The sequence below is a fragment of the Balaenoptera borealis genome, assembly GCF_965194805.1.
Source record: "Balaenoptera borealis genome assembly, chromosome: 5".
Classification (NCBI taxonomy): domain Eukaryota; kingdom Metazoa; phylum Chordata; class Mammalia; order Artiodactyla; family Balaenopteridae; genus Balaenoptera; species Balaenoptera borealis.
Genome location: NC_138862.1, coordinates 3,999,921 through 4,016,548, shown reverse-complemented (window position 1 = coordinate 4,016,548; position 16,628 = coordinate 3,999,921). Strand labels below are relative to the sequence as shown.

At 46.5% G+C, this 16,628-nt stretch overlaps 1 protein-coding gene across 9 annotated transcripts in view; it reads right to left on the bottom strand.

Moving 5' to 3' along the window:
- Nucleotides 1-16,628, bottom strand: part of C2CD2 (C2 calcium dependent domain containing 2) — a 61,231-nt gene that overhangs the window by 36,028 nt on the left and 8,575 nt on the right. For 7 of the 9 annotated variants that reach the window (XR_014244770.1, XM_082392410.1, XM_082392413.1 and 4 more), the window contains exon 2: nucleotides 9,172-9,270. The exons of 1 other annotated variant lie outside the window; for it this stretch is intronic. Coding sequence is in view for 7 of the 8 variants with exons in the window: in XM_082392410.1 (XP_082248536.1) it covers nucleotides 9,172-9,270 (99 nt within the window). In the remaining variant the exon portion in view is untranslated. Of the gene's footprint in view, nucleotides 1-9,171; nucleotides 9,271-9,346; nucleotides 10,228-16,628 lie in introns of those variants that run through there. One more of the 9 variants, XM_082392415.1, reaches the window with a different exon arrangement.

Here is a 16,628-nt window from a genome sequence, read left to right as displayed (position 1 = left end):
AGACCTTCCAGAACGAGGGGTCGGCCACCCTCCTGGCAAGATGCCAAGCAAGCCCAGTGTGGGATGACCACAAGGCCAGGTGCCAGGTGTGCAAAGGCAGGGAGGAAGGGCAGTGGGAGAGGATGGAGGGGGTCCAGCAGGTGGCCAGTGCGTCTGGCCAAAGCCGGGTCGGCAGAGGCTGAGAGTACGGCGGGATGGATCCCACATTCCCAAGGGAACTGCTGACCCCACATTGGATGGTGTCACTTGGGAAGAAAGGAAAAATGCTTTTAATTCTCTGGTGGATTTAGAACCTAAAATACCAAGTAGAAAGACTGTCAAAACAGTTACTTTGTCGGGGTAACTGCTATGTCACAAAGTTCAGACTAAAAACATGTCCCCCCCCCCCCCCCTCGCTGATCCCTGGCTAACCCTCTCCCCGACCCTCTCCACTCGGGGCCTACCTGCCCCTCCAACAAAAACCTGACCTGTACTATACCAGGCCCCCAGCAAGGGGCCCATTTCCAGCGTCCACTATAAATGCTCTGGACAGTGCAGGGCTAGAAAAAGAAAATCTCGCCTTTACCAAATACTGGCAGAGAATTGCACAACCCTTATTTTCATGCGTTCTTGTGAAGTCCCTCTCAGAGGACTGATCTATGTGGATTAGTGCTATATCTTCATCATGTTATTGCATCTCCAGAGTTCATCAAAGGGTGGAACAAAAAAAATGTATAAGAAATGTCATCTATTCATTTTAAAAATAAATGCTCTATAAACAATCCTTTGAGAAGGAACTTGTTTTTGTTTTTGGCCGAGCCACGTGGCATGCGGGATCTTAGTTCCCCGACCAGAGATAGAACCTGGGCCCCCTGCACTGGGAGCGTGGAGTCTTAACCACTGGACCACCAGGGAAGTCCCAGAAGGAATGCATTTTGATGCCGGATGAGTTATACACACAAGTGACATGACACGGAGAAAATTCTCTGTTCTTTGTCTCAATAGCGGAGGCTGTTTTACTGCTTAAAATTAAAAACCAGACAGTGACTGGTTGACTTCTTCTTTGGAAACGTCTATACTGAGCTAATTAGAATGTTACCGAGAAAACTGACAGCTTCATTAGCGCCCTGACTCAAGAAAGAGTTTGGTTTCTGTTTGTACCCAGTTCTACAAAAAGCTACCCCACTGCCCCATTCCTGATACACAGATAGCCCAAGCACCTGGTTAGAAGCAAATAAACAAATAATCCAACAAAGATTTTAAAAGACTTTAAAACTTCTAGAATGCAAGCCTCCAAAGGTCACAATTACCATTCAAGTCACATCAGGAAAGTAAGTGCAATCACTAAAAATGGGACATCTAAAGGTCTGAATGCCCTTTCATAGAGACCCCCCCCGGAGGGTCTTCCCTGGCCCTATGGCTTTCTGGCCCTCTAAATAACACCTGTCATACAGACCAACCATTTCTTGGCCATTCTTTAGTATATTCAGCTGGAAAAACTAATTAAATCAACAATCTGATCAGTTTTGATACGGCCAAACGAAATGCCACCACTGTTCCTGTGGGTCCAGCTGGAGGGACGACCATTAGGTCAAATCCATGTCCAGGGCCAGGTTCTGCCCCCGCCTCTCTGAGAGGAATAATGTCCCATTTGCCAAATGGCTGAGAACAAAATGGAAAGGACGCTTTGAAAATAAGTAATCTTCTTTTAGTGCATTAAGGTGTTATCCACAATGGGGATTAAATTCTCTCAACCCAGGCAAATAGCGGCAAGGCTGTCCGCATCCCCAAGGGGTCCCCTCTTGGAACAGCAGAAGGCAGAATCACCTGATGCAAGGTTAAGCAGACCCTTCCAGCTAGTGCCAGAGCATCCAGGGTTGACTTCTACCTAAATATGGACGAGCGGGTAGAGACCCTGATCTTGACCCTAGAGTCTCCCTGCCCCAAACACAATCGTGTTCATGAGGCTCCCTTCTGAAGTTTACAAGTCAGCTCCTTGGAGCATCCCAATTATACAGGGCTGTTTAAATATGGCTGTCAAACCTTTAATGTGTGGGCCTCCCCCCGAAGCAGTCTGATATCGGTACTGGATTTTTAAAGTTAAACTGAAGCGATGTCTAGCTTCTGTGGTAGAGGCCCTGGAGCAGGACTCCACAAAGCCAAGATCTGGACACACAGAAGCGAGCTCCCTTCAAAGTAGCCAGCCACAAATCCACCTGCTTTATTCTTGAGATTTTGTTTCCCAAAGCAAGCAAAGAAATCCTCGATTACACAAACCATTTCAAAAATCACACAACAGAAGGCTGAACCGTGTATTCAGATAAATCCCCTTCCTCTCTACATAGGAGAGCCTTTCATGGGGGGTGGGCGGGCTCCACATGGGGAGGGTTTCGAAGGTGCAAGTCTTTAGCCCAAGGAGCAGCTGCGCTGACAGGTGAAGGGTCAGGGTCCCTGGTCCACCCCCAAGGGTCAAGAGGGGAGGCAGCTGAGGGAAGCATCTTCAGGATGTGAAAGTGGGCACATTTCGTTATAACTGCAGGGAGGCCATCAGTCAAGGTTTTTTTTTCTCTCTAGCCTCCAGACCTTAAACTCAGTCACACACCTATGCAAATAGGTCTTATCTTCAAACTATATTCCTTTGTTTAGACAGGGGCCCAAAGAATTCCAGGCCTAGGTAGTCCCAGGTTTTGCTACTGCTTGCCAACAAGAAAGTCCTCAGAATCTGTCAATCTCACCACACTTTTCCACTTTCCTTTTCAATTAAGCCTCTTGTATGATTGCCTTAGCTCCTCCTTCTCTGAGAACACTCTAGAGAACTGGAAATAATGTAATTACTTTTGTCTACAAAAGAATTAGGAATACAGCTGAGAAAAAGGACCTAAAAGGTTTATGTCACCCAATATATTTCACTTCAATCACGCTATATGACATCGTGCGGGAAAGAACTCCAAAATAAAAATGGAAGTAAAGACCCTTCACTAGTCCTTCAGAGTTCCCAGTCAGATTTCTTCCCCAACTCTGCAACCCAGTCTTGGCCCTGTAAGTATTCTTTAAGATGGCACGAGCCTGATAGAAAATATTAACTTCTACTCTGGAACAGACTCAATTTAAAAAGTAAACTCCGTCAGAGCTGACTATTCTCAGAACATCTATAAAGTTAACCCTACTTGCCCGCTTGTTCACAATACCTGGCTGAAGGTGTATTTCTATAAGGACTCTCCCAGTGAACAGAGGTGAAAAATGCTGGAAACAAGATGGCAGCCAACCCCAAGGAATGCTGGGTAGATGCTCTATTTCATCCCCTCGAGGGGTGTGCCTTGGACCACACGGGCTCTGATACCCCACCCCCAACTACACTCTCCATCCCTTCTCTTGTTGGGATACTTTAAAAAGAACAACGAGGCTTTTCAGTAATAGTATACGACCAGAAGGTATTGTTACTACACCATGTGGTTTAATGTGAGCGTTCCTTGGCTTAAAAATCCAAGAATGTGCTGTTCTCCTCCATGGACTCTATGCATTAAAAGACATATACAGGACACTTCCTTTAAAATGAAGGCACTTGGTCACACCTCCACCCAATGCCGCTGCTCTGTGTGTTCCAACTCACAAACAAAACCCCAGCTTACCCGAGGGTCCTTTTACCTGGTCTTCACCAGGCGAAGTACCTGAGGGCTGACTCAGCCCAGAATTCCACATGCCTCTATCCAAACAAACAGGTGGCCCTCCCGGAGACACTGCTCCCATTCACACCTCAAAGGGCAGGGCCTCCAATGAGGAATTTCGCACCTGCCCTTGGAAAGACCTGGCGTCAAAACAATTTCACAACCTGTTAGTATTTTAGCATAAATACCAGGCTAATGGGGTACCTGGAATTTCAAGTCATGCAAAGCCAAAAAAAGAGTCAACCAAATTTCCTATTTGCAACTACGACTTTGCGTGCTCTACCCTTGCAAAGTAAGGGGTCCACCAAGGTCTGGAAAGAGCACAGCAGTGCCCAGAAGCTCCCAGAGTATATTATAGTATATGAATGCATAACAGCCTTAGACAGAAAAAACCCATGTGCTCACAATATACAATTCATCCCAGTGACGGCTGTGGGGTTCCCCAACATACACTGTGGAATAAGATTCCGGGGGAAATTCCATGCAATTTCCCGAGGTCTGTTTGTTGCTATGGTTTTACAGAAGCAAGGGTTGGTTAGTGCCTTTCAGTTCCTTTTTTCCCATTTTCACCGTCTCTTTCCTGGGAGGGGGGGGGTGGGAGCTTAAGTGAAATGATAATAATAAAAACGTAAATAATAATAGTAACAGTGCTGTTTATGGTGTATTGCGGTTGGAGCTCGTTTCTGGAGGCCGACTCGGGTTCAGTTCCAGCCTCTGTTATTCAGCAGCTCTTAGTTCCCTTGCCCGAGTGCCCCAGCCTCTCTTGGCCTCAGTTTCCTCCTCCGTACAATGGGCACAATGCTTCCTTGGGCAGAGAAGAGCTGTGGGCACTAATGAGAACAGACACGGCCCTTATTGCCCGACGGCATCAGAGCTACCACATGGCAGGGGCCCTGCAGGTGCTGCACAGGCCGGGGCCGGGGAAGGATTCATCCTTTACAGACACAAAGCCCGTGGCTCAGAGAGGGCCTCACACCGAGAAGGCCAGCGTCACTGCAGTCCCCCAGCAGCAAGTGACCCTTGCTTTGCCTGGCAAGCCTTCCACATATACATCCTGTTCAAAGGGACACTCACTATGCTTGCTAAGTAAATGTGTGGCCTTTGCAGCGCGTGCCTATCCCAGCACAACACTCCTAACCCTGATTCACGTTTGGAGAGCTCCCAGGCTGCCCTTGTAGACCTCACGCCTTCACAAAGCTTCCGAACCCACGCATTTGCCCTGGAGGGGTTAAGTCTGCACCCCAAGAAGGAAGAGCTAAACTAAGTTTGCTCCTTCTGGGTCAAACCTCTCCTAGGACATGAGGAAAGAGAACACAGCTGAAACTCGCTGCTCTTGTGTAAGAGCGCAATTACAGTCTGGGAGAGAGAAATGTACTGGGGGCGTGTTGAGACTGGAAGGGAGGACACAGAGAGCCCTGGAGAGAAGATGAAGGGCAATGCTCTCCTCCACAAGAAGTGCTCCACGGAGAATGCCTCTCGGTACCGAGCCCTCACTGGGCCTGCCACCCGGCTAAGCTGAGCGTGTGTCTGCAGACCATGAGCCCTGGAGACCCAGGGGTGCTTCCAGTCGCCACCTGGAAAGATGCCCGTCCACAGGAGCACAGGCGTCCTGCCCTGCACGGGGAGAACTCCTTTAGAAAAATGCCCCTGCCCCAGCACAGCTTGCCTCTTGGAATAAATGTCTGGTCTTTGTCCTCAGTTCCTGGCACACAGCTCCTAAAAGCCTTGGAATCTCCGGAGTGATAAGAATGTCTTTTGTATGCTAAGGAGATGACTGGTGGTTTCGGGCCCCTAGATAACATCAGGATGGGGACTGGGGCCCAGAAAGACCAAGGCGTGGTTAGAGGGTAGCAGCTTTGCCACCTGGACTTCAGGGGAGGGGATGGGAACTAGAGAGGGAACACTCACCCATGCCTGTGATTTAATCAGCCATGCCTCTGTAATGGAACCTCCAGAAAACCCCTAAACAATGGGGTTCGGAGAGCTTCTGGTCCTGGGAGGGCGGTACATGTGGAGAGCGTGGAAGCTCCCCACCCCTTCTCCCCTCCCTGTCCCAGGCATCTGCCATTTGGCCGTTCCTGAGCTGTGTCCTTTATTAGACACTGATAATAGTAAGTAAAGTGCTTTCCCGAGTTCTGTGAGCTGTCCTAGCAAATGCTCAAGCATTTGGAAGGGGTTGTGGGACCTGCCGCTTTATAGCCAGTTGGTGGGTACAGGTGGCCCAGACTTGGGGTTGGCGTCTGAAGTGAGGGGCAGTCTTGGGCTGAGCCCTTAACCTGTAGGGTCTGTGCTGTGTGGGTAGTCAGTGCCAGAATCGAGTTGAATTGTAGGACACCCTGTTGGTGTCCAGAGAACTGGAGGACTGCTTGTTGGGTGCAAGAAAAATCGCACATATTTGGTGTCAGAAGAGTCGTGAGTAAACTGCTCAGAAGCCCCCAATTCAGCCACGGCTGCCGGGTGTGGAGTGTGCATCTACCACGGGTCCTGCAAGGTGACTCAGATGCTCTAAGCTATGCAAGACCCCACTCTCTGTGCAGCACGGGGGGCGGGGGGCTTGCTGATGAGCCAGGTTACTTGCAAAGGTAGTTGCTCTGCCACATGGGGGTCTTCGGGGGCTGCAGGAGAAAGTCCGAGCACACGGCAACTGGTAGGCAGGGGAGACCCGGTTCTGTTCTGCGAGGGTCGTGCCGGGAGACTCAAGACCAAACCCAAGCTGGGAAGATGTTCACGAAGGGAGACCAGAACCCCATTCTCATCTACTTGATCGAAGACGTGACTAGACACCAGACCCCAGTCATCCCTTTCGTTACCTCAAATGTCATCCACATGCCCCCTGTCAGGACTGAGTGAGAGGGATGAGAAACACAGACCCTGACACTCTGGAGGGAGCGTGGAAAGGGGAGGGGGATGTCATTGAATCTCCCGTCTGCATTCCTTGGACACCTTCTGAGTCCTCAGGCTCTGCTACGGTTCTTCCTTTCTCAAGAATTACACAGAGCAGAGAGAACACATGACGTTGCTGGCACAGGATTCAACCTAAGTTTGGAACCCATGGGGGTTGTTTAGATCCTAAAAGGAGGAAGACACCGTCATCAGCGTCCTGCCCGACAGGCAGCCCTAGAGCACGAGCTCCTGGGACAACGCCTGTCCTTCGTTTAACGCAGGGGTCCCCAACCCCGGGGCCGGTCTGTGGCCTAACAGGAACCCATAGCAGGAGGTGAGCGGCGGGCGGGCGAGCGAAGCTTCATCTGCTGCCCCCCCAGCGCTCACATTACTGCCTGAACCCTCTCCCCTCCACTGCTTCCCACCCCCCATCCGTGGAAAAGTTGTCTTCCGCAAAATCGGTCCCTGGTCAAGAAAACACAGGAGTCAAGAACTACGAAGAAACCTGGAAAAGAAAACAAGATCGTGTGCACTTTCCCAGTAGTTTACTGGGTAAAAAGCTTCCTAGAAGATAGTGTGGACAGCCGTCCATGGTCCTATCCGGGGGGAGCAGAGGAAGGAAGGCTGAGAGCAGAGAGGAAGAGGGCAGACCTAAAAAAAAAGCTTATGCACTTCTATATATTGTTTTTAACTTTTTGACGGGTATGCACAATTTCTGTAATGGTATTAAAACAAACACAGTTTAACTGTCCACCTTCCAAAGGATGCTTTTCTGGCACTATATACCAAGACCTTTAAAAATGGTCTCTTGCCATTTCCAATCTCTGCTCCCTCCCGGCACCTCCAGGCCAGCCCCTGAGATCTGTCCCTCTCTGAACGCTGACAGTGTCAGAAATCAGCAAACAGAAACTGTCCACCACAAAGGGACCTGGGCTCTATTTGTAATAATAGGGCACTCACTGCACAGGGGCACTGCCCAAGCAGGGGCCTTGGGTAGGTGAGGCCAGCAGCGATCTGTCCCTCAGTCCCCCAGCCTTTGAAACTTAGGCACTGGAGCATCTGCCCGCAAGGCCCCTTCCAGCTCTTATGGGCTGTGCCGCTGTCAGCATCCTGCCTTGTGGCCACCAGTTTCCTCCCAATATCTTCCAGAGACTTCTCCATGCTTGTTGCAGGGGTTATGGAGCTCTGTGACCCCCGTATCGGCCAAGGGTGGGGAAAGAGAGCTTCCCTGCGCTGCCCGGGCAGAGGAAGCTGGGCCAGCCCCCGGGCGACCAATTCTGGAATCCGTGGTGGAGCTGAAGCGTTCGTACCTACAAGCTAGGAACGCCACGCCTGCCCTGGAGATACTCCCGTTCTTATGCCTGAGGACTCAGGAGACAGTCCCCGGCAGCTCTGCTTGCTGTACTTGAGAAAAAGAGAAAACTACCTAATTATCTATCAGTGGAAGGTGGAAAAAGCAGCCCTGGTCCACCCAGAATCCTGAACTGTAGTTCCAGCTAATGAACTAGAGAGACACAAATCAACCTGGATGAACCTCCAAGCTGTCATGTTCCATAAAGAGAAAGCTTCTTGTGAAACTGTGCACACAGAACAATAAACGTCTGAAATGCAGAAACAATGCTCTAGCTGAGCCAGGGAGGAGATACACAAGAGGTGGGGTTCCAGGGGGCTGGATGTGAGCTCCTTCTGGGCCCGGGGCCACCCAGGTGTCCCCTCCTTGCTGTCTGCTAATTGATATGCATTTAATTTGGTAATAAAATAGAGAGAGATACAAGGGTAAGCCTTGTACCTAAGAGTTCCTCAGCACTTCTACAGATGCTTTTTGTTTAAAAAAAAAAAAAAAAAAAAAAAAGAACTTACAGTTATTTATGGTATTCGACCAGTCTAATAAGTAACTTCAGCATGTGAGCTGTTAGCAACTATAAAATAAACTCTACGTGATATCTAAATGACTCAAATCTATATATCGTGTTACGGAAATTACTCACATATTATTTATATAACTATATGTATAAATTTAGATATAATTCACCCATTTAAACTATACAATTAAATGGTTTTTAAATATATTTCACAGCGTTGTACAAACATCACCAGTCTAGAACATTTTCGTCACCCCCCCCGAAACCCTGTCCTGTTCACCGAAGCAGTCCCTGTTCACGTCCCCTCAAGCATTACCCGGCCCCAGCCCCTGGACACCACTCATCTACTTTCTGCCTCTACTGATTTATCTATTCTGAATATTTCATATAAATGGCACCTTATGTGTCCTTTCATGTCTGGCTTCTCTCACTTAGTGGAGTGTCTTCGAGGCTCATCCACGTGGGAGCACGTGTCAGAACTGCATTCCTTTAGGAGGCCAAATAATACTCCGTCGTGTGGCTATGCCATGTCTTATTTATCTAGTCATCAAGGTAATGGATCAGATTGTATTTATTTTTTTGATGTAAGGTGTCTGGCATTTTCAATAATTCCAAGACAGAAGAAATTCCCCCACCCCAGCTCTCTTTCTTTTTCAAGCTGAGGATCTGCAATGCTGTGTCAATCTCTGCTGCACAGCAGCGTGACTCAGTTATCCAACCCCGCTTTAAATCTGCTTCCGCGGTGAGGGGAGGCCCAAGGCAGGCGACGGCGCCCGGCTCACCTTCTCCTGGGCTGACTGGGCCACGCTGGACACTTGTCCCATGGCCAGCTCCAGGGGCCGCTGCAGCCGGTCCTCCTGGAAGCAGAGGAGTGGCGGGCCCTGGAACGGAAAAGCACGGTGAGGAGACGGGTGCAGTGCCAGGCGGGCTGGCTGCTTTCTAGAGGCAATGACGTACTTGCCGCAAAGCTCGGCAGACCTCAGAAAATGTGGTCTGACTTCTTTTGGTTCAATCCATGCCTCTAACTAAACAGCAGCAACGGGCCAATATCAGTAAGGAACGCAGGGACAGAACCAAAGATGTCGCAATAAAGTCGGCAAAGGATATTCTGAGAGCTCGTGTTTACAGTGTAAGGGGAGAAGCCCAGGCTCCTGGGGTGGACGGTGGGTCTGGAGATCAAGCCCAGCACCTGGCCAAGCACAGCAGGTTCAAGAGCTGTGCTGCCCTTCTTCTGGGAAAGCACGCTCTCCGGTTTCAGAGAATCACCTCGCCCTGCTCCACGGGGGTGCTGGCACTCTACTCAGGGTGGCCCCCTTCTCCTCTCCCACTGCCCAAACGGTGCGTGAGTGGGAACCCGGGCGGGGGCACTGGGAAGCTGTGGCTGCTTCTCCCTGGAATTTGGGATTCCTTGGCTGGAAATGACCTTGGGCCGGGGCCATGCCCAAGGATCGGGTTCCTCCAGGGCTGCCAGGCTCCTGCCCTCCAGGGTCTCCTGGTTCAACCCCGTCCTCGGCTCTGTGCATCCCCATAAGCTTCCAGAAAAGTCCTCTGTGGCTTGTCACCCTATGTCCATTTTGGTTCTTGCAATTAAAATCTCCAAGTGCAAGACGTGCAGGTAATGAATATGACCACAAGGCAACAAGATTGATGTCTCATAAAAGAACAAATCAGGCTTGGATTGCCAACCAAGTCTTGGCCTTTTAAAAGTAAGTTCTCTTGAGAAGCTGAACACTTATGCCTGCAATACGACCCCGGAACGAAACTCTTCTTAAACTCTTTTCCGGACATGCTCCAGAAAGTACATCATCGTCAAGTGAGCTCCGATTGACTGGTTAAAAAAGAGATTCAGACCCACAACTTCCCTCCGTATCTCATCTATTTCCGAGACTCTCAGCTGCAATGTGCTGGTTCCAACTACAAGGCCAGATCAAGGGTAGGGAATTAAAATGGTACAAAAAGGCACGAAAGCTCTCCTGGAAAGTGCAGTGCAGAGGAACAAGAATGAAGTCATCACGGGGCTGTTTCTTAAGAATTCCCAGTGATCCAGAGTAAACCTACAAGGCACAGAACATTGTCATTGACATGCTTCTAACCTCACCCTGTCTTAGCAATATTGATCTCACCCCCTAAGAATCAACAGGGAAGAATTAAATCTACTTCTCAAGCGTGATGAAGTCATGCTTTGGGGGCTGCTCTGCTGACATTCTCCACGGCTAGAGCTTGTATGACCTGCCGACCAGGGGCTTGGGGATGACAGCACGCTGTGTGCCAAGCTGCGTGGCAGGAAGAACAGCACCCAGCACAGAGCCTAGCGCCGGGCAGGGAGCCGAGCCCCCGCGGGAGTCGTTACAGCTGCCGGGACTGCGCCAGCCTGAAGACGCCACGTTGCCTTAAGCAGCCCCGATGCCACCTCCTGCCCCTGCCCGTCAGGAGGTGCCATCTATGCCCTCTTATGTATGACAGCTTCTGAACGAAAACCCTGGAAATATTTTGCTAGGGAAGTTAATGTCAAGGGGCGGTCTCGCAAAGGAAATATATTATGAAGTTAAAATAAGGACCCAGAGGTTCCCCTTCCCTTTCTGCTTGATCCTTGAGTTTCAGGAAGCCTGGCGTGCATGCAGCATGGCCACAAACTCCCACATCTCTGCACCCTGTCCGTGGGCAGGCAGCCCCGTTCCGGACTCAACTCCACTCAGACTAGAGCAAGATTTTACGTCCACAGGAAAAGCAACAGGCAGGAATTGCCAGGAAAACACTGAGAAAGAAAAACAAGAGACTAGCTCTCCTAGACATTAAGACGCACTCTAGAACCTCTGTAATTCAAAGTGTGAACACACAGACGACTAGTAGGGCTGGAACAGGATGTCCACAGTAGACCCCAACACATGTGGAAACAGTATGTGACAAAGGTTGCATCCCAAATCACTGGCGAAAGATGGATTTTTGAAAAATCTGGATACGGGAGGAAACCCAGATAGAATGCAAACCTCACTCCACTACAAGTAAAGAACACAACCACGCAAAGGGGAGGGAAACAGATCTAACCTGAGAAACTGAAGAAAACAGTATCCTGGCTGCACATGAATGCTAGAATCTAGTCAGTAAATGTGTTTCTCATGGGGATACAGGTCAGCAATTCAGAAAGTAAGTTATGTGTAAACTAGAATTGACCAAATAAATATGTTACAGAGAGTAAGTCCCAGATACCTCACTCTTGGAGGAAGAAGTTAGAGATAAGGAAAGGGGAAGATGAAAATGAACTCTGTGCCGTTGACCTGGAATCCAGGATATAGGGATAGTTGTGGTTTTGAAGATGCAGACAGAGAGATGTGTGCACATGAATGTGTCAGCATCCACATATACATTTCCTAGGTCTGTCCACTAAGAGGGTCTAGAAGCAATGAGACCCCAGCAGTAATGAGCACACCTGATGCCCAGACCTTGTTTTCTAAACACTTCTCCAGGAAAAGGAAGCAGAGCTGCTTAGAAAAGTGGCTGAATCCAGGGCCAGAGAAGAGGAAAACAGAAGACGAGCTTAGAGCAAACATCTTGTGGAACCATCAAACAAGGAAATGCTAAGAAAAGAAAAAAACTATGTGTGTGTGTGTGTGTGTGTATATATATATCTCCGTGGAAGAACACAAAAGAGCTTCTAATGGCCAAAACAAGGACAGTTTAAGCAACAAAATAAATAGTGATGGTACTGAATTATAACCCATGGAATAAAATAAATACCCATGAGTCCATACTGATGTAAATAATCAATTAAATATATAGATGGAGAAGTGGCAGCTCTTTCTTGCAGTAGAATTCCAATGAATAAATGTAGAAGGAGACAGGGAAACAGAAAATAATCATTAGGCAAACTCCACAGAAGTCAATGGCTGCAGACTAGATACACAGATGGATGGCAAAAATCAGTGAGTGAAAGTATGAGGGGTGACAGGATTTGTACAATCTCAAAGTATCTCCCGAAGTTATGTGGTAACTATAGGGGGAAAGGATAAGAGGAGACATAAGATGTAAGAAGAGAAACTGGCGGAAATCACCCTAACCAAGGAATGAAGGCCACTGCTTCTCCCCAGCGGTAAGCCACACTGACATCATGCACCCCGTGATGCAGTACACTGAAAGGGGTGCATCACTTCTGCGGTTTGTATAACTGCAGTCCAATTGTGTGAAAACACCAAATTGAGGGATATTTGGCAAAATAACAATCAATACTCCTCAGCGTTGTCAAGGTCACAAAGAAACAAGGGAATACAGGGAAACTGTTACAGCCTGCAGGAGACAAACGCAAAGCAACAACTCAAGCCATAGAGGACCTGAAAGGGACCCTGGAACAATAAAAGAATACTGGTGGAAAGCCGGTGAAATTCAGGCTGTTGCAAAGTCACCACAGCCTCTGCTGTTGCAGGCTTGCCCCGCATTCCAATTATAACTACCGTACCCCTCCTTCCCCCCCAGCCTGAGTGAGCCAGAGTCCCCTAATCAGCCACTGCTTTAACCCTGTCCTGTCTGGGCGGGAACAGATGCCTGAGGGCAACCTACATGTAGAGGTGGAGCCAAATCCAAAACTGAACCCTGGGAGCTGTGCGAACAAAGAACAGAAGGGAAATTTCTCTGTGCAGCCTCAGGAGCAGCGGAATAAATCCCCCCAAGCGACTCGAGGTACCCTGCATCTGTGGAATAGCTGAACAGACAACGAATCAACCCAAAATTGAGGCAGTGGACTTTTTGAGCAACTGTAGACTTGGGGTTTGCTGTCTGCGACTGACTTGTTTCTGATTTTTATGTTTATCTTATTATAGTTTTTAGCTCTTGTTATCATTGGCAGATTTGTTTATTGGTTTTGTTGCTGTCTTCTTTTTTTTAATTACTTTTTAATTTTTTTATTTTAATAATTTTTTCATTTTAATTATTTTATTTTATTTTATTATTACTCTTCTTTCTTTTTTTCTCCCTTTTCTTCTGAGCCGTGTGGCTGACAGGGTCTGGTGCTCCGGTCTGGTGTCAGGCCTGAGACTCTGAGGTGGGAGAGCCGAGTTCAGGACATTGGAACACCAGAGACCTCCTGGCCCCATGTAATATCAATTGGCGAGAGCTCTCCCAGAGATCCCCGTCTCAACACTAAGACACAGCTCCACCCAATGACCAGCAAGCTCCAGTGCTGGACGCCCCATGCCAAACAACTAGCAAGACAGGAACACAACACCACCCAATAGCAGAGAGGCTGCCTAAAATCATACTAAGCTCACAGACACCCCAAAACACACCACCGGCCGCAGCCCTGCCCACCAGAAAGACAAGATCCAGCCTCACCCACCAGAACACAGGCACCAGTCCCCTCCACCAGGAAGCCTACACAAGCCACTGAACCAACCTTACCTACCAATAAACAACGGGAACTACAAACCTGCAGCCTGTGAAAAGGAGACCCCAAACACAGTAAATTAAGCAAAATAAGATGACAGAGAAATACACAGCAGATGAAGTAGCAAGGTAAAACTCCACAAGACCAAACAAATGAAGAGGAAATAGGCAGTCTACGTGAAAAATAATTCAGAGTAATGACAGTAAAGATAATCCAAAATCTTGGAAACAGATTGGAGAAAATACAAGAAACGTTTAAAAAGGACCTCAAAGAACTAAAGAGCAAACAAACAATGATGAACAGCACAATAAATGAAATTAAAAATTCTCTGGAAGGAATCAATAGCAGAACAACTGATGCAGAAGAATGGATAAGTGACCTGGAAGATAAAATAGTGGAAATAACTACCCCAGAGCAGAATAAAGAAAAAAGAATGAAAAGAATTGAGGACAGTCTCAGAGACCTCTGGGACAATATTAATCATACCAACATTTGAATTATAGGTGTCCCAGAAGAAGAAGAGAAAAAGAAAGGGACTGAGAAAATATTTGAAGAGATTATAGTTGAAAACTTCCATAACATGGGAAAGGAAATAGTCAATCCAGTCCAGGAAGCGCAGGAAGTCCCATACAGGATAAATCCAAGGAGAAACACGCCAAGACACATACTAATGAAACTATCAAAAATTAAATACAAAGAAAAAATATTAAAAGCAGCAGGGGAAAAGCAACAAATAACATACAAGGGAATCCCCATAAGGTTAACAGCTGATCTTTCAGCAGAAACTCTGCAAGCCAGAAGGGAGTTGCAGGACATATTTAAAGTGATGAAAGGGAAGACTCTACAACGAAGATTTCTCTACCCAGCAAGAATCTCTTTCAGATTCGACAGAGAAATTAAAATCTTTACAGACAAGCAAAAGTTAAGAGAATTCAGCACCACCAAACCAGCTTTACAACAAATGCTAAAGGAACTTCCCTAGGCAGGAAACACAGGAGAAGGAAAAGATCTACAATAACAAACCCAAAACAATTAAGAAAATGGTAATAGGAACATACACATCGATAATTACCTTAAATGTAAATGGATTAAATGCTCCAACCAAAAGACATAGACTGGCTGAATGGATACAAAAACAAGACCTGGATATATGCTGTCTACAAGAGACCCTCTTCAGATCTAGGGACACATACAGACTGAAAGTGAGGGGATGGAAAAAGATATTCCATGCAAATGGAAATCAAAAGAAAGCTGGAGTAGCAATTCTCATATCAGACAAAATAGACTTTAAAATAAAGACTATTACAAGAGACAAAGAAGGACACTACATAATGATCAAGGGATCAATCCAAGAAGAAGATATAACAATTGTAAATATTTATGCACCCAACATAGGAGCACCTCAATACACAAGGCAACTGCTAACAGCCATAAAAGGGGAAATCGACAGTAACACAAACGTAGTAAGGGACTTTAACACCCCACTTTCACCAATGGACAGATCATCGAAAATGAAAATAAATAAGGAAACACAAGTTTTAAATGATACATAAAAACAAGATGGACTTAATTGATATTTATGGGACATTCCATCCAAAAAACAACAGAATACATTTTCTTCTCAAGTGCTCATGGAACATTCTCCAGGATAGATCATATCTTGGGTCACAAATCAAGCCTTGGTAAATTTAAGAAAATTGAAATCATATCAAGTATCTTTTCTGACCACAATGCTATGAGACTAGATATCAATTACAGGAAAAAAAGTGTAAAAAATACAAACACATGGAGGATAAACAATATGTTGCTAAATAACCAAGAGATCACTGAAGAAATCAAAGAGGAAATCAAAAAATACCTAGAAACAAATGACAATGAAAACACAACGACCCAAAACCTATGGGATGCAGCAAAAGCAGTTCTAAGAGGGAAGTTTATAGCAATAAAATCCTACCTCAAGAAGCAAGAAACATCTCAAATAAACAACCTAACCTTACACCTAAAGCAATTAGAGAAAGAAGAACAAAAAAACCCCAAAGTTAGCAGAAGGAAAGAAATCATAAAGATCAGATCAGAAATAAATGAAAAAGAAATGAAGGAAACAATAGCAAAGATCAATAAAACTGAAAGCTGGTTCTTTGAGAAGATAAACAAAATTGATAAACCACTAGCCAGACTCATCAAGAAAAAAAGGGAGAAGACTCAAATCAACAGAATTAGAAATGAAAAAGGAGAAGCAACAACTGACACTGCAGAAATACAAAAGGATCATGAGGGATTACTACAAGCAACTACATGCCAATAAAATGGACAGCCTGGAAGAAATGGACAAATTCTTAGAAAAGCACAGTTTTCCAAGACTGAACCAGGAAGAAATAGAAAATATAAACAGACCAATCACAAGCACTGAAATTGAGACTGTGATTAAAAATCTTCCAACAAACAAAAGCCCAGGACCAGATGGCTTCACAAGTGAATTCTATCAAACATTTAGAGAAGAGCTAACACCTATCCTTCTCAAACTCTTCCAAAATATAGCAGAGAGAGGAACACTCCCAAACTCATTCTACGAGGCCACCATCACCCTGATACAAAACCAGACATACATGTCACAAAGAAAGAAAACTACAGGCCAATATCACTGATGAACATAGATGCAAAAATCCTCAACAAAATACTAGCAAACAGAATCCAACAGCACATTAAAAGGATCAAACAACATGATCAAGTGGGGGTTATCCCAGGAATGCAAGGATTCTTCAATATACACAAATCAATCAATGTGATAAACCATATTAACAAACTGAAGGATAAAAACCATATGATAATCTCAATAGATGCAGAAAAAGCTTTTGACAAAATTCA